Raw genomic sequence first — 26,653 nt, 5'->3', positions numbered from 1 at the left:
TGTGGGCGCACGATAATGACGTCATCCAGTCTTTAAAAAAATAATAAATAAATAATTCTTTCAATTCATTTCAATTCAAATTAGCTTTATTGTCAGGAATGTGTAACAACAATATTGCCAAAGCATCATACAAACTACATAAGAACAATCAACCCCATACATTTCATTAAACAAGTAATTAAAGCGTAAAGTAATTAAAGCATATATGTGTTAAAAATATATATATATATATATTAAAAATTTACTAAAATATCAAGCAATCAAAATAATAATATTTTGAAAATTTGTTTGAGTTTGAGTTTACACTGGTTGTCCTCACTTCATGGCATGAGGAGACATATTTTGCAGCAATTATTTGACACTTGGGCACTTTCTTTTTTAGACAAATTCTGTCTTAACAACAAACTAAAAGAGGTTTCCTTTATTACATCGTATATATCCGGTAAAAAAGACGTTTGAGAGATTTAGAATAAATATTGAGTATTCTTGCAATCAATTTGTCATTTGTTTTATCAATGTATATACTGTAGAATTTTTTGGTTGGATGTTGAACTTTATATAAGAAGGAAAACTGGACAAACATTTCAACTTCAGGAAAAATACATTATGTGTTTTGAAAGAAACGAGAAGGAAAAACCACAACAAAAAATGGACTCTATTTTTCTATCATTATATTATTTCAGAGACTACAAGAGTTTACACATTTAGAGATAAATTTTTTAAATTGTTAATAATTTTAAATAAACTGAACTAAATTTTGACTCACCAAGTGTCCTCCTATCTACCACTTACATTACATATGACCTTGTGGCGGCCTTTTTATGTTACAGGTAACACAGACGTCTATACAATATACCGTTTTGCACACCATTGAAATTTCCTCCATAGCGTTTAGGGAACTTTGTGTTTCCAGGCTGTTCCATCCCTTGGGAGGTGATTAATTTCTGCTGCACTGGTGTGCATGACAAAAAACAGGTGATAACCGATGTGAGCTCACACATGTTCTGACCTGGCTCAAAAGGCCATAACAAAAGGGAGACACACCATGGTAGAAGTTTAACAATATATGTTTATTTAAGCCAAAATAAACCAAATTAAGGCTGGTGCCAAAGTAAAGGTGAACAAGTATGGGGTATGAACATCAGTGGTTTCAGTCAGGTCAGGATGATGAATGCATGGAAAATGTGTATGAGGGTGTTGTAACGTGCAAGAAATAATAACTATCAACTAAAACAGCATGTCCAGAGACCAAGGCAAAGGTGGAACCTGTGGAGGTAAACAGATGGTAGCAAGTTAGCAGAGCAGTCCATCCTCTGCCCAGCAGCAACCTCTCTGAGAATGAGAATAAGGCGTTACAAATACTCTACAGGGCAATTAGCCCAGGTGCCCAGAGTTACTGCAATCAGTCTCAGCTCTTCACCTGCAAGGGATAGAGATTGGCCACACCCACACGTGACATGACGTCACAGCTGGGCCCCGTTTCAGAAAGCCGGATTAGTTGGTTAAGCCTGCTTTCTGAAACAGGGCCTGATGAAGATAGAACAGTTCAATCACCAGCTGTGTTTTGGTTTACAATGTGTTGAATGTTGTTAAAATACGTTAGATGTTAAAAGTAGATGCACACTACTTACAGACAGATAGACAGTGAGAGATCGGCTAGACTCAAAGCCAGATTTTCGTAAATGACAACCATATTTACAAATAGTGAGTCAATTGTCCTCTAGCTTTTGTGGACTAAAACTAGACCAAAACTATCATTAGTCAAATGTTTAAAACTAATAAAGATGTTCTACAAGAGCAGAGCTAAATAAAATAAATAATGGACTAAAAGAGGCATAGGCCTAGGCCCTTATAAATACAGCCTTGCTTAGTTTGTTTTGCTGTTACTGTTTTATTGTTGAAATCAAATTCATTTGTCAGAGGGATGTGTTATTTCTTCTTTTAAAAGTTACACAGTAGACTATTGCTTTAAAGGCCCAGTCTTTATTTTAGTATGACTCATTGTTTGTTTGGAGAGCTGATCATAAATGTACGGCTGTTACTGCCTTTAAAAGACACAGAAATCACAGAGAACAGTTGTGGCTAGACATGGGTTACGCATAGCCGGACTAAATCAGGTCTATAGTGAACCTAGACAGTGAAATGACGGCTATTGCTTGCTGGGTTGTTGAGTGTCGAAGTGTCCTCAACATACTGAACCCCAAATTGCCCCTGGTGGCTGGTGGCTTAGACTCAGTGTATAAATGTGTGTGTGAATGCGACATAGTGTAACAGCGCTTTGAGTGATCGAAAAGAGACTATACAAATACAGAGCATTTACATTAGTAGATGCTCAGAAGGTCAGAAATGCGGATAAACGTAGAACCAAAGGGCTAAAACAGCACATAATTAGTCTAAAATCTGTTGACTTTGAGCCTCCAGTCAGCCACAGGTGTTTACTGAAAGTCATTGAAAGCATCCCACAGTGCTGTACCAGTCAATGTCAACCAGCTGTCAAACATGTTGTCATACACATAAAGGAAGCCAGCACATCCTGTGTGTACAACTGCCACAACTTGCAGAGCTTAATATTCACCCACTTTGTAATTTAGCTTCTGTTCCACTTGCCTTATTTACCATAGAAATTTTCTTCTATTTCTATTTGTGAGTCATTTTACATCTCTGACACATGGGAGAAATGGTGCTGTCAATTTTGTGTAATCTGTACACTGTAAACCCGAATATGTTCAGAATACTCAAAATATTTGTGGAAACTGATTACCTCAAACTTTTTAAGTAGTGGTAATAATATTTTTGAGTAAACCTTAACTTAAATATAGTACATTTTTGCTTATTTAAATTAAATTCCACTTATTCTTTCTTCAATAAATGTAATTGTGCACAACTTGTACTCTGAGGGAAATCTACTCAAAACATTAATTGTGCTAGACTCAAATACTAATGGAAACTCACTCAACAAAATTACTACTGGTAATCTTAAAATTTACCATTTTCAGATAGTACTCCCGAAAATACAAATAAAACTCTAAAATTACTATAATTCAAGTTCTCTTTATTAGTGTCTCTTCTCACAACATCTTCCGTCATTTCTACATTTAAAAGACACAAAATAAGGCACATCTTGCATAAAGCTGAATAGACAAAGTAATTGACGGCTTGATCAGATAATTAACCAGGAACAATTTTGATAATCAATTTGTTTTCATTCTTTTTTGCAATAATGTTGTACATTCTCAATTTCCAGATTCTTAATGAGATATTTTGGTATTAAGTGATAATATCTTGAATCTTGAGCTAAATACAATTTCCTTTTACTACTTTTCAGTGTTTTTTGTCTAGAACAGGTAGCTGTACCTGCAGGAGGAGGAAGTGATATCATCAGCCACCACAGTGATGTCAAGTGTGTGTGTGAGTGCGTGTGCACCTCATCTTGTGGATCTCGTCACTGCTGGCCTACTTTTAGCTGACGCTTTTATTCAAAGCTACTTACAATAGCTATATATGTCAGAGGTCGCACGCCCCTGGAGCAACTGGGGGTAAAATGTCCTGCTCAGGGACACATTGGTGGACATGTCACAATGGGGAATTAAACCCGGGTATATATATATATATATGATATAAAAATAATTTTATAGGCCTGTATGTATGTATATATATATATATTAGACAAGAACATAACAATCAATAAATGATGCATAATGGCCCCTACCTTATCAAGGTTGTCGACGCCTCCTTTGCATCTGTAATCTGTGATTGTGGGGTTGTAAGAGACCAGTGTGTGGGAGCAAATGAGGGGGAAGCTCAGGCTTGTTTTTCAGCGAATTGTGCCAACCAGGGCCTGTTTCCTCCTGAGCAGCACCTACTGGCAAAAGATGTGAAAAAGTTGTCACAGGTAATGAGGTAATGTGTCCCTGGAGCCCCTCTGTTAACTCCAGGACCACTCTCATCCCCTGGTTGACTTCAGCAGGATTGCCAGCTGCTTTGCCTGTGTATACCTGTGATCTCCATGCATAGGACGTTTTGACATCACAGGTTGCCCAAATCTTCATTCCATATTTGGCTGGCTTTTTTGTCATGTACTGTCTGAAGCTGCACCTGCATGGGAGGAGATGTTCATCCACGCAGATGTCTGTGTCGGGGCTGAACAGCATTAGCAGGCAGTGTGTCCACATATCCCAGTCTTTGCGGAAGGCAATTACTTGTCGTCGAACCGCAGAACCCGGCTGATTGCGTGACACCTCACCTCTAGCCCGGAAAATGCTCAGTCCTGATTTCTCACTCCAAAGGCTGAGGGTTGTTTAATTTTTTGACCTGTATACGTGTGTGTGTATGTGTGTGTGTGTGTGTGCGTGTGCACAATGGTAAGGCCCAGCCAACAGCTCCCATGGTGCCTTTTCTTCAGAACTGAGGGCCCAGTAAGGCCCACTGCTTAGAGGGCTGCGCCTATACTCATAGAATCTGGAGTTACAATACGTAACTATCGTTGTATTTCGTATAGGCTTCATCCTCTAAGGCCATCGCTATTGGGTTTAGAGGCGAAGCAGGATGAGTCAATGCCTCACTGGCCCATACGGTACCACCAAGCACAGACCCACCTACGCAGAGCCAACATAATAAGCCACCCGATCCCCCGTGGCCTGCAGCATTGGTGTCGCCATGCGCCAATGGCGCAACATGGGAAGGCCCCACGGATGTGGGAGCCCCACAGCTGTGCAGGTGCAGACGAGGTCACGACAGCGACCGCATCAGTTGCGCACAGAGCAAGGCTAGCGTGAGCCGCGGCCGCTCCCCTCTGTCCGGATGGGAGAATTGCACCGCGCACTCACAGAGGACAATCACTCAGACAGAACGCTCAGTACTGAGTGAGTCAGCGAGATTTGGGAGACTTATCGCGGGTAGAAAGGATGGAAGAGCACGGGGAGATCAGGAGGCTGCCGTGCAGATGTCGTCCACCGTTGCTGTGAATGGCGCCAGGCGGCCGGGCAGAGGAGAAGAGACATGGCTTCATCCTCAGACCCATGGGGGGTGGGGGAGAAGCCCGAGAGAGTAATCACCTGCGATCGGAAGGAGCTGGTGATGCTCTCAGGCATGAAAACAAATTAGGGCGCAGGACAGCAGAGCTGCCGTCACCCTGGATCTGGAGACACTACAGAGCCACAGAGAGGGCAGCCAGATCGCTGACCCTCTTGGCCGACATCAGAGCCATGAGCAGAGCAACCTTGGCCAAAAGGAACCACACGTCCGCCGTCTCCAAGGGCTCGAAAGGTGCTTGGGTCAGGATGCGTAAAACTAGCGTGAAATCCCACTGTGGAGCGGCAGGCCGCGACATTGGCCTGTGCCTCCGCACCCCTTTGAGGAAACTTCACCAGCGGGTGAGTGAACACCGTCCTGCCGCCGGAGCCTTCTTGGCAGGACGAAATGGCGGTAGGTCTTAACCGTACTGAATGCTAGACGTCTGTCCGTGAGCAGCTGGAGGAAAGAAAGCACCCCCGGCAGTGGACAAGCTATGGGATCCAACTCCAGGTCCAAACAGATGGCAGACGGCAGGAGTCACAGGATACGGTGAACCTGTGTCAGTGACGGACGCAGCAGCGCACTCCGTGAGCTGCGCGCTGGCCCCTTTGCTGCATGCTTTGAAGGGGAAAAAGTAGCACAAATATAAAAATTAAAAATTGAAAGCTAGTAGTCCAAAATGAAATCTTATCAGATTAGATATTAGATAAATGATCAAAAAAGGCATTTTCAATGGGACATTTTTTGTCCTAAGGGACTAATGTGTTGGTTTTTGCATAGCTTAGCCATTTTAGGCTAATTTAAGGAACTGAGAGGACAATTCTAAAATTTCTTTAAAAAAAATTGAAAAAAGAAGAATATCCTCTGGCAAATTTGAACTATATATATTTAGGTCAATGACGTGCCGCCTACATTTTCTGGCCTACTGGATTTATATAATTTAAAGAGGTGGTATTAGGCGTTTTGGCTTTTCCCCTCTCCTTTATTGAGTTATATCTCTTTTTTTGTGCATGTAACAGATCTGCAAAGTGAAAAAGCCCAAAGTCTCTCTGACCAACCAACTATTCACTGCATCTTATCATCGCATGCACCAGACAGAGGCCAGCAACAGAAAGTTTTATATTTTACAGTTTTCATACGGAATTTCATCACTAAATCCACTTCTGAGGGGTTTTGAGGTGAATATTGACAGTGATGAACAACAAGCAAGTGATGGCGGAACAAAAATGTGCTTGAATATTTTCGGAGTTGAGGAGCTCCGCAAGTGGCTACGGGGGAAGCCTGCGCCAACCCGCGGGAGGAGCGTGAGAGGCCGGCCAGCCGCCCGCTCACAGAGCCCTCTGCTCCCGCCGTCACACAGACCGCTGCAGCAACAATGGCAGAGGAAAACACAGCTGGAGGGTTTTCATACCGCTCATCTGTCTTTACATTCTGAGGAATGTTGAAACGTTTTAACTTAAAAAAGAGAAAGCTGTGTTGATCGCTGGTGTGTGTGTCGCATTGAACATTATGTCGCGGCAGTTGTGTGTGGCGTCGCTATGACGACAAGCTACGTACTATCTCTGGGTACTTCCTGATATGGAAAACGGAGCAGGGCCGAGTAGAGTCGAGTCTGTCGATTTGCGCTATGGTAGCATTTTCCTGCAAGGCAGCATAGATCGTCAGAACACCGGCAACAGTTCAACGTTTAGTCCTAAAAGACGAAGTAACTCCGACTCTGTTTGGGCCTGGAAATTCACAATCACAACCTGTAAGTATGCTTTATTGGTTCTGAATTATATTTAAAATAAACAGGGCAATGTAACTTCACAGGCTGTTCAAGTGCGGAGTTGTTGTAAACGTTGGCTAACACAGCTAAAGTTATAGCTATAATGCTAATGTTAGACCCATAGGTTACACCTGCTGTGAAAGCTACTGAGCAAACGTTCAAATTATTTGGCCAATTTTTATGTAAAATTGAGTTGAAATATGGTGATTTTTGTAGTGGTTTATGGAAAGGACTTGTGAGTAACTTATACCATCTGATAGGTTACGGTCGCAGTCTGAAGCGGCTTTGATTTGGATCACACTACCTTGTTTCTTACGACCCGCCCTTCTCTGCCTCTGATTGGCTAGTAGTCCTTACCTGGGAACTGCGCATGTGCAACTCCCATCAAAGATTTTGTACAAGTAAGATGCATCACTCTGTAGCTCAAGCGGAGTGTACAACACAGGCTGAAAAGAGGAGCTGCAGCAATGTGCAGTATGAGAAAAATATGGTGTTTTTTGAAAATTAAACCATGTAAACCTGTTCTGGTACAACCCCTAATTAAGATTTTGAACCTGAAAATTAGCTTAATAACACCTCTGTTAAAAAATAAAAAAATTAAAAAGGTTGAAAGCATAAAAACATACCATATAATACAGAACCTCTCCCATATATGTCCTCACTTTAACTTAAAAAAAACATTAGTTTTTTGTAATCTTTCTGATAATTGAAGTGTCAAAATGTCATGTGGTGCGACAGTCCTGCCATGACTGCTGTTTTGAAAACTTCTTTGAAATTACTTTAAATCTATTCAAAATTGTGTTTTGCCCTATTTGGCATGATTTCCAAAGTGTTTTGTAGTCCTCTTTTTTTTGTTGCAAAAAAGATTGCAAAGCATCTGTATTTATATTTCCATAATAATACACAAGTAAACTTTGTCCGATGATGTCCATTTTATGAAATATCATGTGGTGCGACCATCAACAAACGACCACTTTGGGAATTTTATGTTGAAATCCATTAGAAGACAGGAAGTTGAATAATACACCAATTTGCCAAGGACCCATTGAAACAGCAAGTAGGTTTGTAACTCTCTCTCAAATCTGGAAAAATAAAAAAATTTAACAGCTGGTATGTAGTTGTAACTTTTTGGATATCATTTGGTATGAAGAAAAACAATTAATATAAAATTATTTCTACCAATTTTTGTTTTGATTATAAATTTTATGGACTCGTTTGTAGGAAGCCTGCTTGTTTTGTTTAAGGTGGCCTCTTCTGTAAATTCTGTAAATTTGGTGCAACCATTGCAGAGTGGTTTCCATGATAGGCAATTTAGTTTTTGTCCCTTTAAATTCAATTGATAACTTTTACATATAAATTACTTTTATTGTAGTATTATTTGGAATAGATTTTTCTGCAATTTGACACACTTTTTCTTATATTTCAGAAACAACAGATTGTTTTTAGTCTTTGTACAATATCATGAGAAAAATGCTTGTAATTTCACTTTGGTAACTATGGAATATTAGTAATATTTAATTATATATAACTGTTTTACCAATTGCCACTGCCAAGTAAATTAAAACTGCTCGCCATGGACAGCATGTTAATTTTGACCCTGCAGCAAGAGCGGAGTCGTTAAAGGAGCAAAAAAATGTTTTATCTTAAAGAAAATTTAAAATGAAAACTAAATGAAGCAACATTGTGTGTTTCACACACAATGTTGTTTCCTAGGAGGAAATGTATTTTTTTTGTGAACATGTTGGTGTAGCAGCCCGTCATCACCAGAGATGTTGGCTGTGTCAAACCCAGGACTTTCACACAGGAGAACCACGTTCGATTCCCCTGTGAAATCAAGTAAATGTAGAGTTATTTTCAGTTTGAAGCCAACTTTAGTCCTAACAAAATGTAGCAAAGTATTTATTTCAACGGAAATGGTGGTGCCTTGAACAAATGTGGCTGCTGATTGGGTAACACCTCTGACACACCCAATAAACGAGAAAAAACATACTTGCAGTTAACACCACATGCCTGCAGTTAATGAAATTAGATTAAATCTATTGTCAAGTTATATGTCTGTTCAAAACAAAGACGTGAATGTGTACTGCACTAAAATAAATGTTTGTAATGTGATTTTCATCAAAAAAATGTTTATGAAATGTTTGTGTTCACGAAAATTCTTTTAAACATCTGGTTAAAATATATTTTTGGTTTAGAATTTTTTGTTGATTGATCTCTTTAAATATATATTTTTAATGATATGCGGTCTTCATGTTGTTTGGAGCGACCACTCATCATGTGGTGCGACCAATAATAACAATAACTGTATTAAATTCAAAATAAAATATCTCATTCCTGTGACTGAAATATTAATTACTGATACAGTATGTTTAAGTGAATGATATTTTTTAAACATGTTTATCAGTTTTATGCGATTTACAGAGAAAATTAATCAATTAAATACATTTAAGAAGGGGCTGTGACATTATAGAACAAAAATATGAGGTCATTATTTACAAAAACCCAAAAGAAAAGCAAATACATTATATCTAAAACCTTTATATTACTGAGAACTTGTAAAAACTGTTAAGCATGTGAAGGAAATTAATTAATTTTAAAATAAATTATGGTGGCACCACATGACATTTTGTAAGGCCACAGACAGTTTATGTACAGTAGATGAAAAACACTAAAATCATTTAATTTGAAAAAATAACATTAATTTATGTGTACACAGCATTCTTAATGTTTGAACAACAATAAATATTTAAATTTTATATGTCATAACACAGCCAAAATGGTTTGAAAATAAAAAACTGAATGGCACAAAATGTCCCTAGGAACTCTTAAGGGTTCAGTTAAATTAAAAAGAGAGGATGGTGTTGACCACAGAGGAGCTGAGTTAGTAACGTTAAAGTAAATTAAGGATGCAAACTAACATTAGTCCTTTTAAGATAATAAGGAGATTATTATTTTGGATTATGATGTACAAGTGAAATGCTTGTAATAATACAGAAAGGAGGTGGTTCTCATGTTGCCTATTATTTGTTAATTTCTACAAATGTATAAAGCAGTAAATTAAGACACAAAAGGCAAACATGAATAATCCTATCTGTAATGATTCTGAGGTTATATGTTTTCCTGCCATTATAAGGTGGTGAGGCTCAAAACAGCTTGGTGCTGCGCAATGAATGTCAAATCATTGTGGAGAGCATCAAAACTAACCAAAGGAATTTTCACAGATCTAATGGTTAGAATTCAACCCCAGTAGACTTATTTAGCAAGTTTAGCTTTAGGGGTGTAATTTAGTCCAAATCTGCTCTAGAGAAATTATGTGGAATTGCATATTTCTTCTGGGGATGACCACCAAACCCCCTACACAGAAATACCATCTTAGGTTTTTACATTACTGTATACCGCCCTGTGAAAGCATGTTTTAATCCCAAGGGACATTTCTATTATCTGTAAATGTACCTGCTTTGCGCCTGCCTCACCTTCTCCCTGCACTCACTCATACACACCTTTACCTCTGGTCTCTCACCTCAAACACACCGGCTTTCCCTGTTTTCTCTGTCTCCCTGTCTGCTCCCATGAGTTTATCCATCAGCAGTAGGTTATGTTTTATAAAGACACCGAAAAGACACAGAACTCTTTTTGTTTTGTTTTTCCACCGGTGATCCATTTTTCACGTCACCGCATGCCAGCTTGTTAATTAGCTTATCAATGTCATCGTCCATCCCAGTGTTTCATTGTTGACATCATCCGATGCCAATTTTGTAGACATAACTCTACCTTAATTTGAATACATTGATTTACTCTGCAAGTAATTTTGTGACTGCATTTCCTTTGTGCGTTTCTTTTTTTGTCATGATATAGGTCTTAAATTTCATTCATAATGGTCTTAAAAAGTCTTAAATTTGACCAGGTGAAACCTGCAGAAATCCTGATATTGTTCCATTACCTCGTCTACCTGACTTAACAATTTGCATAGTGTGGGACTTCTTATTTTAAACAATCTTTATTAGCTATTTTATTTGCATATGATTCCATAAAACTTCACATTTAAAGCTCCCTTTTATATTATTTAAGTAAAAGTGCTGCTCATGGAATAAAATTATGCATAGTCGCTTTTTACACAAAACACAGTCAAGTAAGTTGTAAAAGGTTATTTAGCTCAAGAGATTCAAGTTATTATCACTTAACACCAAAAAATCTTATAAAGAATCTGGAAATAGAGAATGTACAACATTATTGCAAAAAAGAATGAAAACAAATGATCAGAATTGTTGCTGGTTAATTATCTGATCAAGCAATTACTTTGTCTATTCAGCTTTATGCAAGATGTGCCTTATTTTGTGTCTGTTAAATGTAGAAATGACAGAAGATGTTTAAGGTTTTGATACTAATAAAGGGAACTTGAATTGTAATAATGGTGTTGACTTTGTATTTTTCAGGACTATCTGAAAATTTTGGAAATTTCAAGTTTGACTAGTAGTAATTTTGTTGAGTGAGTTTCCATTAGTATTTGAGTCTAGCATAATACATTTTTTTTAGTAGATTTCCCTCAGAGTATAAGTTGTGCACAATTACATTTATTGAGTAAAGAATTGTTGGAATTTAATTTTAATAAGCATCAGTGAATCAATGTAATTTAGTATACAGAAATTAAATGTTTTCAAAAAATGTATTATATTTAAGTAAAGTAATATTATTACCACTACTATAAGTTCACTTAACAACTGCCTTTGTGAAGTTAAAAAATGGATGTCAAATAATTTCCTCCAGCTGAACTCAGACAAAACAGAAATCCTGGTCATCGGGTCCCAGCTGATGGCAAATCAAATACTGCCATCTGCTGTTTCCCTAGTAAATCACATTAAGCCTGTGGCAAAGAACCTTGGTGTTTGGTTTAATAGTAATTTAAATTTTGAGCAGCACACCACAAAGCTTGTTCAATCATGTTTTTATCAACTTAGAAATATAGCAAAAATTAGATCAATGTTAACTTTTAAGGACACCGAGACCATTTTACACGCCTTCATCTCATCACGCCTGGATTATTGCAACAGCCTTTTCACTTGTTTAACCCAAAAATCTATTGATCGACTCCAGACTGTCCAGAACTCAGCTGCCAGGCTTTTAACCAAAACAAAGAAATATGACCACATTACTCCTATTTTAGCTTCATTACACTGGCTCCCAGTATGTTTTAGAATTAACTTTAAAATTCTATTGATCACTTTTAAAGCTCTTCATGGCCTCTCGCCTTGTTATATTTCTGACCTTTTAGTCCCATACGCACCAGCACGTATCTTGAGATCCTCGGGCAGAGGTCTGTTGTCTGTTCCAGAGTCTCGACTGAAAACTAAAGGGGACAGAGCGTTTGCTGTCAGGGCCCCGAGGCTCTGGAACAGCCTTTATCTTAAACGTGTATTTTAGTCTTTTCAATGTTTTCATGCTTTTATCTTGTATCGTTTTTGTATTATTGTTATGGGTATTATTGTCTTTACCCTTGTTAAAGCACTTTGTAACTTGTTTTTGAAAAGTGCTCTACAAATAAAGATTATTATTATTATTTGCATGCTATGCTTCAGTGCATTATTCTTAATTTATTATTATTTGACCCACAAATCTATCCTGTACTCGTCACAGAACATGCCACACCAAAGCACAACAAGGAGACAACAGGAATCAAAATGCAAGTGTGTTGGAAAAAAGGTCCTGTTTTTTTTTTTAATAACACAATTATGTCTGTTACATAAAGTAAAAACCAAAATGAGACCCCTTTTCATCCCTATCAAACCCACCCTCCTCCCGATCACCTCGGCAGTGTTGTGCAGCGATTCAGTCTGAGAATAAAAGAGCATGACACAGACAAACACTGTAGGGCAAACACTGTGCCCTACATAAGACCAGAGTGAATATAAACATAGTCCATCATTTAAAATATCAAAATAAAAAGGTAAATTAAAACCATCAACAGCTTTTCTGAGATTACTAGAAACCTTATCAGGACCACAAGTATATTTTGTTTATACTTTTCACATCCTACTATAGGCCTCAAGAAATCTCAAGCATGATTGCTACCTGTGATGAACATGACATGGCTTTCTTTCAACTCCCCAAAATTGTCCAGGCACTGTGCTTTCAGCTTAAAATAAGCACTAACATGTTGCCGCTGTCTTATAGTGTTCCTTGAACATGCAGTAATGAACAATGCCTGAGGTAAGTCAAAGACGGCACCTCACACTAGCGTGCTTTTAGGCATTTTCCAGCTGATAAGACAGTCAGTGGGGACTTAGGCAGCCTGCAAAGACATGGGTAACAGCTACTGGAGTAAAAGGACTGAAGAGACACAATACTATGCTTAACCCTGGGAGTAACTGAACCTGTTTTCTCAGCATTGACATGCTAGAGTGGTATGGTGGAAATCAAGTGGTGGTGAAAAATTACCTATCCCAGGTGCAGAAGGTACTGATTGTGCGAATTGCAAAACGATGCAAAAAATTATTTTTTTTTTTTTAAATGATGGGGGGGTGGATGCTTTGTGTCCAATGTGTGTCAGAAGGTTGGTATTTTCTAGAAGAGCAGAGCTCCCATGCTGCCCACTTCGCTCTGCTCCTTCACAAAGATTTCAAAGTACTGGTAGATGATGGTCACAGCCAAGAGGATTCCCGTACCCGAACCAATGGCACCCAGGAAGTCAGCCATGACAGACAGCCCTCCTATGCAGAGGCCACCAAAGGCAGCAGCTGTGGGGATGTACCTGCAAATAATAGAAGTTATAAATACATAAATATTCTATAGGAAAACTTTGCATAAGCTGCAGGTAGAAATCACCAAACCACAGACTCTGTTTGCAAGTTTGCCCTGTACCTGTTGAGCTCATGCACCATAGAGGTCTCTCTGTGTCCCCTCATTACCATCTGCTGCTCCTTCAGCTGCTTCGCCACCTGAGACACAAAGTGATGACAGCAAGTTCATTTCATGTGGGACTGACATGGAGCAAGTTGCAAATGCTCATACAAACAAACACAGACATACATCTTTAGCAGAGGATCCTGAGACCTCAATCCAGGTCTTGGAGAAGAAGGCGCAGGAGCCGAGCATGAAGAAAATGTAGATAACAGCGTGAACTGGGTCATCCAGAACAGAACCAAATGACTCTGGAGGAGAAAGGTAGTAGCAGAGACCTCCTACTGGGTAGGCCCGAGCTGGTCCACCACTCGTGGCATCCTAAACAAAAAAAAGAAAAGAAAAAAGATTTCGTTAGTAAGATGCTGCATGTCCATGAATAACTAGAACACTAGAGAAACAGAAGCTGACTCTCTGTATGAAATTAACAAAGACGTCTTAATACAATCCACTGCTCTTTAAACATATTACAAAGAAGCAACCATCATATACTTACAGACCAGGTTCCCAGGAGGTTGACGAGGAAGTTGCCGCTGAAACGTGTCGAGAGCATCTGGGAAATTACGTAGAGATTGGAGACCAGGGCAGACTGTAGGATGATGGGGATGTTGGAGGTGTAGAACAGTTTGATGGGGTAAGTGTTGTACTGACCACGGTAGCGTGCTGACTTAATGGGCAGGTCCACCCTGAAGCCCTGGTGAGGTAACAGAGTGTGCCAATCAGTAAGCTGATATTCATTTCAAAGCCTGTAGTCCAAATCCTTTAGTGATATGTAAGCAGGGAAGACACTGGACTGTGTTTCAGTTGGTGCCGCCAGCTCACCTGGAAGTATATGACTACTGCAAACACAAAGACGGTGGCGATGAGGTTCATGAGGTTAGGCAGGTTTTGTCTGTAGAAGGCCTCTCTCAGGGCGCGCACCTTGTCCGTGCGGGTGGCCAGAAGATGAAAGAGAGCAATGATGGCTCCCTCAAACTCAGTACCTAGATAAAAAGGTCAGAGTCATGGTTAGGCTTATAATAATAATAATACAGATGAACATTACCATCATGTAACTTAAAATGTGTTCCTTCCCAGTACCCATACCTCTGCCAGTGTTGACAGTGGTGGGGCTGAAGGCCTTCCAGACGATCGTCTCACAGATGTTGGTTGCAATGAAGAGAGAGATACCCGAGCCCAGACCATAGCCCTTCTGGAGCAGCTCATCCAGCAGCAAGACAATAAGACCTGCAACAAAGAGCTGAAGAAACAGGCAGGAGGTTTGTATCGAGCCGACTGAGCCAGACAACCAGCTGTTTGCCACAAAAAAAGAAAATAATGTAAAGCCCAACAGATAAATGGCACAAGAGCTATCCTGTTTTATACTTGAGCTTTAACATAATTTCTGACTATATTCATGACACACATTTAAAACCAGGTTGCATCATCATATACTACTACAAAGAATGTAATTTAGCAGGTAAGATTAAGACACGGTTTCCAGAAACACACATTTCCAAAGGTTTTGGCTAGAGAGCAGCAGTGGGAGTTTTTATTAACCTGGATGATGATGAGCAAGCATATCCCAGCACCCATCTCTGAAGGGTCTCCATACATGCCAGTCATAACATATACAATGGCCTGTCCAATGGTGATGATCATTCCAAACACTGCAAAAAGACAGGGGGAAAAAAAAAAAGGATTTGCAATTGGCAATCTTGCAGGGACAGCTACTACTGATGTTACTTAACAGTGTCGTGTCTGTCATCTTCAAAGCAAATAAAATATCTTCACAGTTTCAAAATGTACATATGTACATATTCTAAAAATAGCACATGTAGTGAGTCGTCAACCTACATTTCTGAGCTCCATTGAAGAGGGCTCTGTCTTTCGGAGTGTCTCCCACCTCAATGATCTTGGCACCAGCAAGCAGCTGCATGATGAGGCCTGAGGTGACAATGGGGGAGATGCCCAGCTCCATCAGAGTACCTGGAGGACAAAGTGAAAAGCATGAGTGTCACTGTATACCTCTGTTAGTACAACAATAGCAACAGTACCTGAAACACTACACAAGGACCTACACTTTATCAGATAAAGTGATGATGGGATCATCTCAGGCCTGATAACAACACTGGGATTAGATCATTTCTCCTTGTTGGAGCTGCACAAGATGGAAAAGAAGTCTGTTTAACATATACAATTCAAGCACCTCTGTTGGAAGCCAGGATTACTCTCATCCAGTAGAAGGGATCTGCTGAATCTGAAGACATGATGCCAAAGAGAGGAATCTGAATTGAGAAAAAGACAAACAGCGTCACAAACCACTACCATTAATAAAAGAACCAGGAGGTGGGCTGTCATCAACAGATACTAACCTGGCAGCACACCAGAAAGATGAATAGTGTGATGGCAGTCCATAGTACTTTTTCTCTAAATTGAATCTGTAAGGTGAAAAAAAAAATTAATAATAAAGAGCATGTCATTTTGATCATGTACATCTATAAAGCACAGTGCGTAAATTATGCAACTTAATACTATGTGTTATAAGAAAGAAGCTTACCTTTCTTTCTGGCTTCTGAATTTCTGGCAAGACTGCACAGAATGGCTTGATGACCTCCAGAAATTTAACTGCAGAAAGAGCAGGTTAGCAGGTTAAAAACAAGTAGCAGTGCATTTACACCACACCTAAGGCCAGCAGCTCTCCTCGCAGTATCAGCAATATTTGGGTCATATCTTGGGTTATTGGTCATTTAAAAAAAGGTTAACTTAGATGCTACGTCATCACTAACCACCATCTGCCAAGGGTGAGCTGGCCAGTGCAGCAACAAGCAAAGTATTTCACTAACAATACCTGGATACAGAAACACATAAACTTGAGCAAGGCTTAGAGTAACTATTAGTCATTTTTAGACAGTTTGCGGCCTTGCTGCTGAATGTTTGTCTGGTGTTGATCAGCTGGGTCAGTCACTTAAATTAACTTTGACCGCCAAAGTGACATTTCAAATCTATCAACGTACTCGTATGAAAAAACCCGAGAAGAAACCAGTTTCAGCTCGTCTCTACAGTGGACTACCCTAGAGGAACAATCCACACAGCTAGCCTGATGCTAACCAGCGTTCAATCACAAAACGAGTGAGCAATCACTTTAAAACAGGAAGCTTTGACGCCTATTTGCACGGCATAGGCAAGGTGTTTGAAATGTCCTCTGACAGTGAAACAAACCTCGGTAGCGTTAGTTAAACACAGCGAGACGCAATTTGATTAGAAGAAAAACCTCTAATTAGCTCCCATTATAAGCTAGCTACAACTTGCCACCTAACCTGACGTTACCCAAGGTTAGCTAATTACCATTAGCTTCCGACGAACGCTTTACGCCCATTATTGTCCGACATTACAAACACCGCAGGTATTTTAGATCCCCCTCAACATGCGTGTACAAGAGAAGAGTGTTACGTACTCCCCATGGTGTCCTTAGTCCGAGCCCTGCCGTGTTCCTGGTACCAGTTTGAGTGCTCAGTGGAGTCAGTGTGGCTCCATCCAGCCGCTCCGTAAGAAAAGGGAGAGCAGAGACACGTCACCAGACAAGCCGCTAACACACGTCACTTCTCTGAGACGCACACTGACCCATCACGGCACCCTGCAGGCCCCGGACAGGCGTATCTATGAAGACCCTTTCTTTAAACTGACAAACAAATCTTGTCAACTCGGAAAACGAACGATTTTAATTTTACACGTTTATAGTTTAGCCTCCTGTAACACAGAGCACTCCCATCCTCCAGAGGGCGCCCTACTCCAGACTCACCAGCTCTGATCAGTAACCTCCGTGTTTGACCCTCTATGGTTTGACCCCTTATGTTCCTCCCTTTGAGAAAGATTTATGAAAATGAGCCACGGGTGTGTTGACATAATACGACTGTAGACGGGAACAGGCCAGGAAGACAAGTGACAAATGTAAACTGAAAAAGCAGTGCGATGATGCAAACAATGTCACAAAGTAACCAGCACATGTCTGCCTTGTGTTTGCGTCTTACATTTTTGATCATTAGCGTTAATCTGATCATGCATGAGTCTCAGTAACACAGTCTTATACCAGTGTACTATATATAACGTTACTATAGTCTCAACGTCCCAACTTTGGCCACAACAGGATCGTAAAAGACATTTCATTTTTATTTGACAAGTTTCGTGGAATAATGTACTCAAACTGGCTATATTCATTCATTGTCCTTAACAACATTTACAGGGTCAATTTTCTGCATAATGACAACTTTTAGGCTACTTGTGATACTGTAAGCACATTTTGCTGATATTACTCCTGTACGTTTTGTAATGCAGGACTTTTACTTTCACAAACTATCTCAAAACTTCCTCCACTACACATGCAAGCAAACCAGTCAAACCCAAACTGCCTGATGTCACATGGAAAATAGCACACAGGATGTATCTGACTTAATTGTATTGTTAAAGAGCCTCTGATTCAGTTTCCTGTTTATTTGACTAAATATAGTTGCACCAGGATTGTAGGTCACATAAACACACTATAATGGCAACACCGGTAGCTCCTTCAAACTTCGCTACACTTTTGTTTTGTATCCGGCTTTACTGCCAAAACATGCGTTACCGCTGACATAAATACAGTCATTGGAAGACGGTTTTTTGGATTAACTGTATTGTTTTATTTTATGTTACCATATTATATAGGCCTACACAAGTCATATGGTGTGTGTGTGTGTGTGTGTGTGTGTGTGTGTGTGTGTGTAGCAGAAGGAATTACAAATTACGTTTACATTGGCATGTAGGTCTATATGTGAAAAATATTTAATGTACAACATTTTAGCAATAGGCCTACAGTGTTAAATTAAAACTTAAGTATTTAGTGTTGTGAAAAATGTCATGCCTTTAGTTCTAATAAAATTATGCCTGAAGCAATCTCATTTTTCTCATGCTATCATTTCTCTTGAGACGTTTTCACCACTAGAGCTCAGTGTTGCCCCAGTGGTGATATTTAGCCAGGCTAGTTGTGTTTGTGTGTGTGGTATTTGTTGGTGGAGTTGGTGTGGGTACGCGTTAAGGGAAATTCTATCAGATGAAAAAATCAAAAATAAAAACTACTTAGTTCTTTTAGTATTCAAATTCTGCTTCAATGATTGCTGCATTGGAAAGTGGTCAGCACTTTTGGCCACAGTGCTGGGGGCACACTTAGCCACTGACCCAAACTAATGAAGTAATAGCACAACGTTGAGTGGAGCTTTCAGCCATCTGTACCTCGGATCAGTTTAAACTCTCTGGACCTACTATCATATATCATTGCAATTTATTTTTCACACACACACACACACACACACACACACACAGGTAGTGGCCCACAGATAAAGAGATGTTTGTTCATGTGGTTACATAATGACCACAGAGCCGAGGTGATGACAACCAAATAACACACCATTTTTTCTGTCAGTCATAAGGAAACTGTGGTCAAAATCGGCTTTGATATGTTAAACAGAAGTTATTATTAGGTGCAGGGGATTTATTTCTGAATTAATCACACTTGTGTTTTTATGAAAACTGAGCGATCCAGACAGTTCTGTTTAATCTGCAGTGCTTTAATGATCTGAAGAAGGTAACAGAGCCTGATACACCATGTGCAGTCAGTCCCTCAGCGCCAGATAATGTAAATAGTCTGTGGCAATGCACAATCAAATATTTATTATCTTTTTATACAGGAGGAAAACCCACGAAAATAAAACTTAAATGCTGATCTAGTTTTTTGATAGCATAGTAATGTTTCCCCCACAGTGAGGCTGTTCCTGTGTACCTATGGAGGACATTGTGTCTGTCTGCAAACTTCAGTTATGTAAACTCACGTATCAGTGAATGCCTAACACAAGGAGCCCCGCGTCATGGAAATAGACCCAGGACAACACTAATTACATTTTAAATTTGCTTAGAGACTTACAAAAGTAAGAGGACATGTATCCTGGATTACCCACTCTCAGGAATCAGAATTAAGTCCTTCAAATGAAATGTAAAAAGGTTTCCTCTTTAGGAGGCTTATGGCTTATTAGTGGCAAAAGAAAAACTGTAGTGTCTAGTTTGTTCTGTTATGCAAATCATCAGTGCACAATATTTTAAAGTTATATTCTGGCCCGTCATTAACAGCATATAGGAATATGACATAATTTACAGCTGCAACTTTGTCATTGGTCATGAGTTTGTCAGTTCTTTGACTGATTGTTCTGTCTATTAAATGTAACAAAAAAAAAAAGAAAAGAAAAAGAATAAAGCAAACCACAATTTCACACATCCCAAAATCCCCAAAAGTCTTAAAATTAGTTGATTTCTTTAGTCTTTCTTTACTATCATATATCAAAAATGTAACTTCTTACATTTAAGAAACATGTTTCTTTAAAAAGGAGCATTGAATTTCTTTTCAAAATAGCTTTAATATACTGTATTTTTCATAGTTACAAGGCTGAAAGAACCTCCCTGTAAAATGGAATTTTATAGAGAAAAGCAAAGCAGTGCTGCTTTGCTTTGTAAGGCCGTAGAGACAGAGATAATTCTTTTGACAACCACGAACACTAACAGATGAATGAGACTGTAATTATGATTGAAACCTAAATTAAACTGGATGACACTTTCCTTTGACACCCCTTCTTTCTCTCCATTAGTAGCTGTACTGTGTGCACAGTATTTAAATGGCTACCTTGAGTTCCAGTGACTTCTTTCTCAATGAAAGCGACAGCACTATACGGATCTTCACCTGCACGTCACCAGACACATTCCTCCACGTAGTGATGTTGTGCAGAGTGACACAGTCTGACTGAGGTGTGGGAAGCTCATATGTGAACAGGAACACACAGACTGTTGTCGAAACACGGCTACTTGACTAATTTGCATCTCTTCCAAATCAGTCAGCCTTTTTCTTCCTTATTTTTAGAGAGTGCTACTGCGTGTGTTTTAGTCAGTCAGTAGGCAGTATTAGTAGCAGATAATGGATTGGCATGAAATAAACTGGCCAAGCATGCTGTCAACAGCATTCAGCCTGGGAATTATAAATCTGTTGTATATATTTCATCCATACACGGGCAATTTCAGATATCATCTTCTCTAAAACAAATCGCACATGTTCTTTGCCTCATTTAACCCTAATAAATAGTCTCTCAGTGGAGACAAATCTACTAGCAGTGACCACATACCTATGTATGCACAGCCAAGTGTGTGTTTTTGCATGCGCGTTTGTGTTTTACAACTCCCAGATAACCATGTCATATTTCTGTCCATCAGTGTTCTCAGGGTTACATGAGTCCTGAGCTGTTCAGCTGGGAATGAGCATTAAAACATGCCATACACACATGTAAAATAACACACATCCATGCAAATACTATTTATGTATACGGTGGGCTTATGTAAGAGGATAGAGGCTTGTCCATAAGTAAGGCAAGGGCACAGAGATGTCAGTGGGTAAAGAGAATCCCAGGACAACGGAAATGATAGGAGAGAGCTCAAATATAATCCTTGGCTGTAATATCTGAAGTTTCATTAGTTTATCATAACACCATGTCTATTACCTGTCTGTTGCTGAAACCACGTCAGACTGTAGACAGCAGAGGCTTCTGTTTGTAAGACACAGCTACTTATGACTAAAAACTGTTTCACAGTGGTTTTATGTATTCACAATATTTATGAATCTTTCAAACCTAAACCCAAACTGCTGTAATCCCAATTAATCCAATAGAGGTCTGGCGTGTAATGCGAGCCACAGTAACACCCATGGCCTGATTCAAGAGGGCAGAAAGTCTTCCTTAATTTGACCTTCATGGCTGAGCTTGAATAAAGAGTGTGTTAGTGTTTAGTAATCTGTGTGTCTGTGGTTCATTATAATAATTAAGAGGTCAGTGTAAATTAGTTTGAAATGGCAGTGGCCTCAGGCCAGCTCGAGGCCCGACGCCTGGTCGACAGCGTCACTGCCACAGTTATGCAACACTCTAATTACATTTTGGCTCGATTTCGCTTTAGCCATTTCTCTGCCTTACTCTATTTCTGAAACTGGATGTGCAGGCCGAGACTCTGTGCACTGTGTTGTCATTTGATGTTCTTATAAATATCAGTTTGATTCTAGTAAGTGGTTAGAACCTACTAGACACGGGTTGCTTTAGTATTAATATGGTTTAACTGCAAAGGCAGCATCCTGTGCATAGTGGGATCAAGTGAGAAAGTAGGGATTTATCAACTTAATGATTTAGATTGGAATGGGGTTATGGCATGATTTTATCTTCCAGTGATAAATAATCATTTGTTTCTGTTACATCATGTTGTTATATTTACTCTGACTGTTTCATAAATCATTCCTGGAAGCACTGTAAGTCTCTTATGATTCAGTTTTTAAACATTTTTAAAAATTTTTTTTTTTTATCAATATACACTTTTTATAATTATGTCTTAGCATGAGATTGATATTTTATACTTTTTCCCCCTCAACTGTTTTTTTAGTCCAGTTGGCCTCTGGTCCACTATCCAGCTTTAAAAGGTCTGACAGAACCATTTTAACTCAAGATCCACTTACTGGCATTTCAGAAGCTCTCAACTCATAAGTAAATACAGCTGGCTCAGGTATCATGTAGTCGTTTCGCTAATAAAAGTCACGGAATGCTCCTGCAAGCTACACAAAAAGCTAGTAAGTGGAATTTGAGTTGTTTTTAGCCACACTAATGGCATGGCTTTAAGGATGCCTGTGTCAGTTGGTTAGTCCACCACTTTGGTCCAGACTGAAGTACTTCAACAGCTGCTAAATGGATTGCTATGACATTTGGTACAAACGTTCCCCTAAAGATGAATTGTAATAACTTTGGTGATCCCATAACCTTTCAACTAGTGCCATCAATGTGTTCAATGCATTGGTTTATGACCAAGGTGGTACCTGGTCTTTCATGCTAATTAGCAAATGTTAGCATGTTAATATTCTAAACTATGGTGGTCTTTATGGTAAATATTAACAGCTAAACATCGGCATGTTAGCATTGTCATTGTGACCATGTTGACGTTAAGGTTTAGCCCAAAGCATGTGACTACAGCCTCACAGATCCACTTGTATGACTGTAGACTATCAGCCTTGTATCTGCTATTGTGAGTTGTGACAAGTTGTCCTGATTAGAGAAATTTCAGTGGTAGTTTAATCAGGATAGTAAATGAAAGCTGCACTTAACAAAATATCCTGTGTATAAAGTCGTATACTTCTTCAGAGTATATAGAATGTTTTTAATAAACATTGTTGATCACACTGTGTGTATGGAAAAGGATTCCTAAGGAAGTGTGTTTGGCTGAGGATAAAGTAATGAAAGTCAGTTACAATTCAATTCAAATTCCTTTGTTTTCTGTGAGGAACTAAATTGGACAATGAGTCAAACAAATCACAGCTCTGCAAAATGAGATTGAAAAGCACAAATCAGGTGATGGATACAAGGACAAGTCACTAAACATCCCTTCAAGTTCAGCTAAATCAATCATTAAGAAATTGAAAGAGATATGGCACAGCTGGGGGGATACTGGAGATCTGTTTTCACTTTGACATTAAAGAGTCTTTTTCCGTTGATCAGTGTCAAAATAGCAAAATTAAATCCCCTTTGATTCAGTGTTGGAGGAAAATAAAACAATTCCATTTACTTTTTATAGGCTCCTCACATGAAACCAGACAAGCAAAGAAAAGCTTTGACAGGGAGTAACCTAGCCAGCAGTATTCACACACAGCCGTCACTCAAACACAGCCACAAGAAAGAGAGAGTGAGAGTGTGAATTTATCTGTAGCATACATTGCTGCTGGGTCCGTCTTCTCGCAGCTGCCTATAAAATCTCTTCCAAACTGACCTGAAAACCAACTTTGCATGAGTAGGTGCACTCATTCACACACATATCACTGCTAGTTGAGCTCAAATCTACAGATTTCTAAACAGGTTAGGATATTAATCCCCCACGACCAGCATCATTTTAATCTTACTGATTTTTTTATGCATAGTCTTTATGTGCAAGAAAAAGTGGAGGAGGGTTTTTACATTCTTTCATCTCTCCCACATTATAGTATTGACCCGTTTATGTAACTGCCTGTACAGAGTTTGTCACCATTGTGTAAGCTCAATTTAGCACCTGTCAAAAAAACGGGCTTAAAACAGGCGTGGCCATAATTCTGAATCACGCAGTTCTCGCTTTCTGTCTTCATGTTGGTGTGAAGCTACTGAAGCTAAAATTTGATAGCTTCCCTCCTTATAACTATATATAAGGAGGGAATATATAAACAACATGTACAAATTGTCTTTATGTCTGCAGTACACTGCTCATCTTGACAGTCATAAACATATTAACATAGTGTAAAATCTGGAGGATTTAAAATTAAAAATAAGGTACACAAAAAAAGTGTTTTTGTGTGTGTTGTAATGAAAATATAAGAGGTTTTAGTATGATTGGTTGGTGCTGTCTAGTCTTCTAATAGGGAAAACTGAATAGCACCAAGTACCTTGGCCACAACAGTGCTTCAACCCCCCACTCTGTTTTCATAGCTAGGGGCAGCGGCGTCCACTGCATGCTTGTACGCTAATGTGACGCACAATGGGGCAATTCATAGATACAGAGACATCGTGCTGGGTATCACATGTAGGAGTCATCAGACAGTTAGCCTGAAGACCACAGTGACTGATTTTGTTGACTAAGACCACTATAAAACAAAAGATCTGTGCAATATTCAAGGCCGTGTGTTGTTGTTGTTGTTGTTGTGTGCATGACCTTGACCTTCAGCTGTTACAGAATGACATTTGCAATGCAAAGTAATGAAATTGTTGTTTTTGGAGGTGACACATGCATCAGCCAAAGAACTGTGTGCTTTGAATGTAAGTGTGCACCACTATGTCCACACGCAAGCATGTACAATGTACAGTGACTGACTAAATGTTTATGATATGATGGAGCAGATTTGATGAATGAACAGAGTAGTGAAGGAGTGTATTAATATTTTGATGAACAGTGGTGTGACTCTCATGGCCCAAAAAGCTATGACACAATTTAATTCCCAGCAGAGGCTGCTGTTGCCATAGTGATTTCAACTGCTGTTATGCAACTGCTTCACAGTGGAAACCTTCACAAAGCAAAAATGGGCCACGAGGACGCACATGCACGCACGTGTCATATAGTGTAACACAAGAGCTATGGTACAGAATACCAATGTGGTTTAATACATAAATTCATACACACAATATGATGACAGAATGGGATCTTTTTGATGGTTAAAAACAGCCCAGTGACCGTTAGCCTGTTATGTAACATCGACTAGCACCCCCCACCCCCACTCTTCCCAGTAGAGTGGAGATGGAAGAGCTTATCTTCTCTCCATCCTCTCAGCTATCAATCTTTGTATCCCTCTGCAGTCACACAGCACAGAAACAGCACATGCGTGGCCTGCTTCAGGATAGATGATGGCTCTGCAGCTGATCTCTGGCAGTCTATTAAACATAAAACACTGGGGTCTGAAAGTGGCATGCCCTGCCCTGACCCAGAATCTTCAAGATCAAAGTGTCTGTCTGCTCAGTCAAGCCCTTTACTGGGTTCCAACAATAGAAAACTATTGTTGTGCAGAATATCAAATGTTACAGTTGCATCAGGACCACTCTGATTGTAATAACAGCCTACTGAAATACTTTTCCTCAATAATATACTCAAAGTATGGGAAAGGCATTAATTATTATTAATCATATATATTTAGTATACATACTAAATGCACTAAAATCTTCCAAAAATGTTGTGATTACCCATTAATGTGTTGTTTGGCTATTCTTATTTAATTTAAACAGACCTAGTCGTTACTGGCAGTATAAATCTGTATGTGTCAGAGCTCATGGGGCAGCCTATTCATGTCCAAAACCCTGCAAGCATGTGGCAGATGGTGATACGCAGGAGGTCACTATTTTCAACTGAAACAAGCTGACTGCCTTCATAATATGATGTACTCTAACCAATATGCGAGAAATAAATAGCTATGGGTAACACCATGTGCTAAAATTCAAATGTCAAACATTCAAATGTCAACAAAATGTGTCTTCATTACCCTGGATAATGCTTTACATTTCAGATTGATTTGAAATTATTGTGTCAGATGAATGCCTGCGCCAGTGGTACAGTAAAGAGAGAGAGGACACTCAAGTGATAATGGCCGTGCTCTCTGTTGACACAAGCTTATGTCTGCTTAATAGCTGTTCTCCACGCCAGTATTCCTCACATCACACAGAGCCTGTGACTCTGCGTGTAGATTGTTCAACACCGCTCATATCTGCCTCAGACTGGCTGGAGATGACCACGACTGGCTGAGGCAGGCCAGGGTGTCATCCTTCGCCTGCCTGAACAACCCCCATTTCTATTATAACATCTCATCGCAATAGAGACTGAGTCTAGAAGTCTATGTTTGGGTAATCTTGTGTCTTTGCTGCACTCCACAACATTACAGGATGTATCTGCAGCAGGCCTCAGGCTTGGCATGTGCTATAGTTATTTTCCTGCACAGCAGGTGGTGAGAGTCAGCCTGACGGCATGCTCGTATTGAGTTGCAGTCCTATCATACTTTCCAGTGTATGTGTAGATATTAATTCATCTTTTCTCATGTGCTCATATTGGCTTGAGTTCAGAAAGCAGTCACTTCCCTCATCATACATGTACACACCCAGGGGGCAACCCCACATCCGGAATATTTGCATGAAATTTGACTGCTGCGCCATTTAAATTTCAAGTAAGCAGGAAGTCTGTGGATTCTTTCTACAACCCAATGATTAAAAAGCTTCCAGCAACACAAGACACAAGCAACACCAAATATGAAAGAAGACACAGACGTTAGCACAAACCCAAGTCTTTAATCTTTCCCTGTGCACAACACATTTATACAAGATAGAGGTATCCAAACCTGTCAAATAACAATATTAATTCATATCATTATTATAACATTAATAACATGGAATGTAGTACTCTCCA

At 39.4% G+C, this 26,653-nt stretch overlaps 1 protein-coding gene across 1 annotated transcript; it reads right to left on the bottom strand.

Moving 5' to 3' along the window:
• Positions 1–12,457: 12,457 nt before the first annotated feature.
• LOC123956556 (protein transport protein Sec61 subunit alpha-like 1) lies at positions 12,458–17,264 on the bottom strand. Its single transcript, XM_046028815.1, has 12 exons — positions 17,112–17,264; positions 16,215–16,282; positions 16,030–16,095; positions 15,864–15,942; positions 15,512–15,643; positions 15,215–15,324; positions 14,762–14,915; positions 14,498–14,658; positions 14,172–14,369; positions 13,805–13,996; positions 13,637–13,713; positions 12,458–13,526 (listed from the first exon to the last, which is right to left on the bottom strand). Exons 1-12 carry the CDS (start codon positions 17,116–17,118, stop codon positions 13,340–13,342), a joined length of 1,431 nt encoding a protein of 476 aa, XP_045884771.1. The 5' UTR covers positions 17,119–17,264; the 3' UTR covers positions 12,458–13,339.
• Between the last annotated feature and the right edge of the window lie 9,389 nt (positions 17,265–26,653).

The sequence above is a fragment of the Micropterus dolomieu genome, linkage group LG18, assembly GCF_021292245.1.
Source record: "Micropterus dolomieu isolate WLL.071019.BEF.003 ecotype Adirondacks linkage group LG18, ASM2129224v1, whole genome shotgun sequence".
Taxonomy (NCBI): Eukaryota; Metazoa; Chordata; class Actinopteri; order Centrarchiformes; family Centrarchidae; genus Micropterus; species Micropterus dolomieu.
Note: the sequence above shows the minus strand (reverse complement) of the source record. Positions and strands in the feature narration are given on the sequence as shown.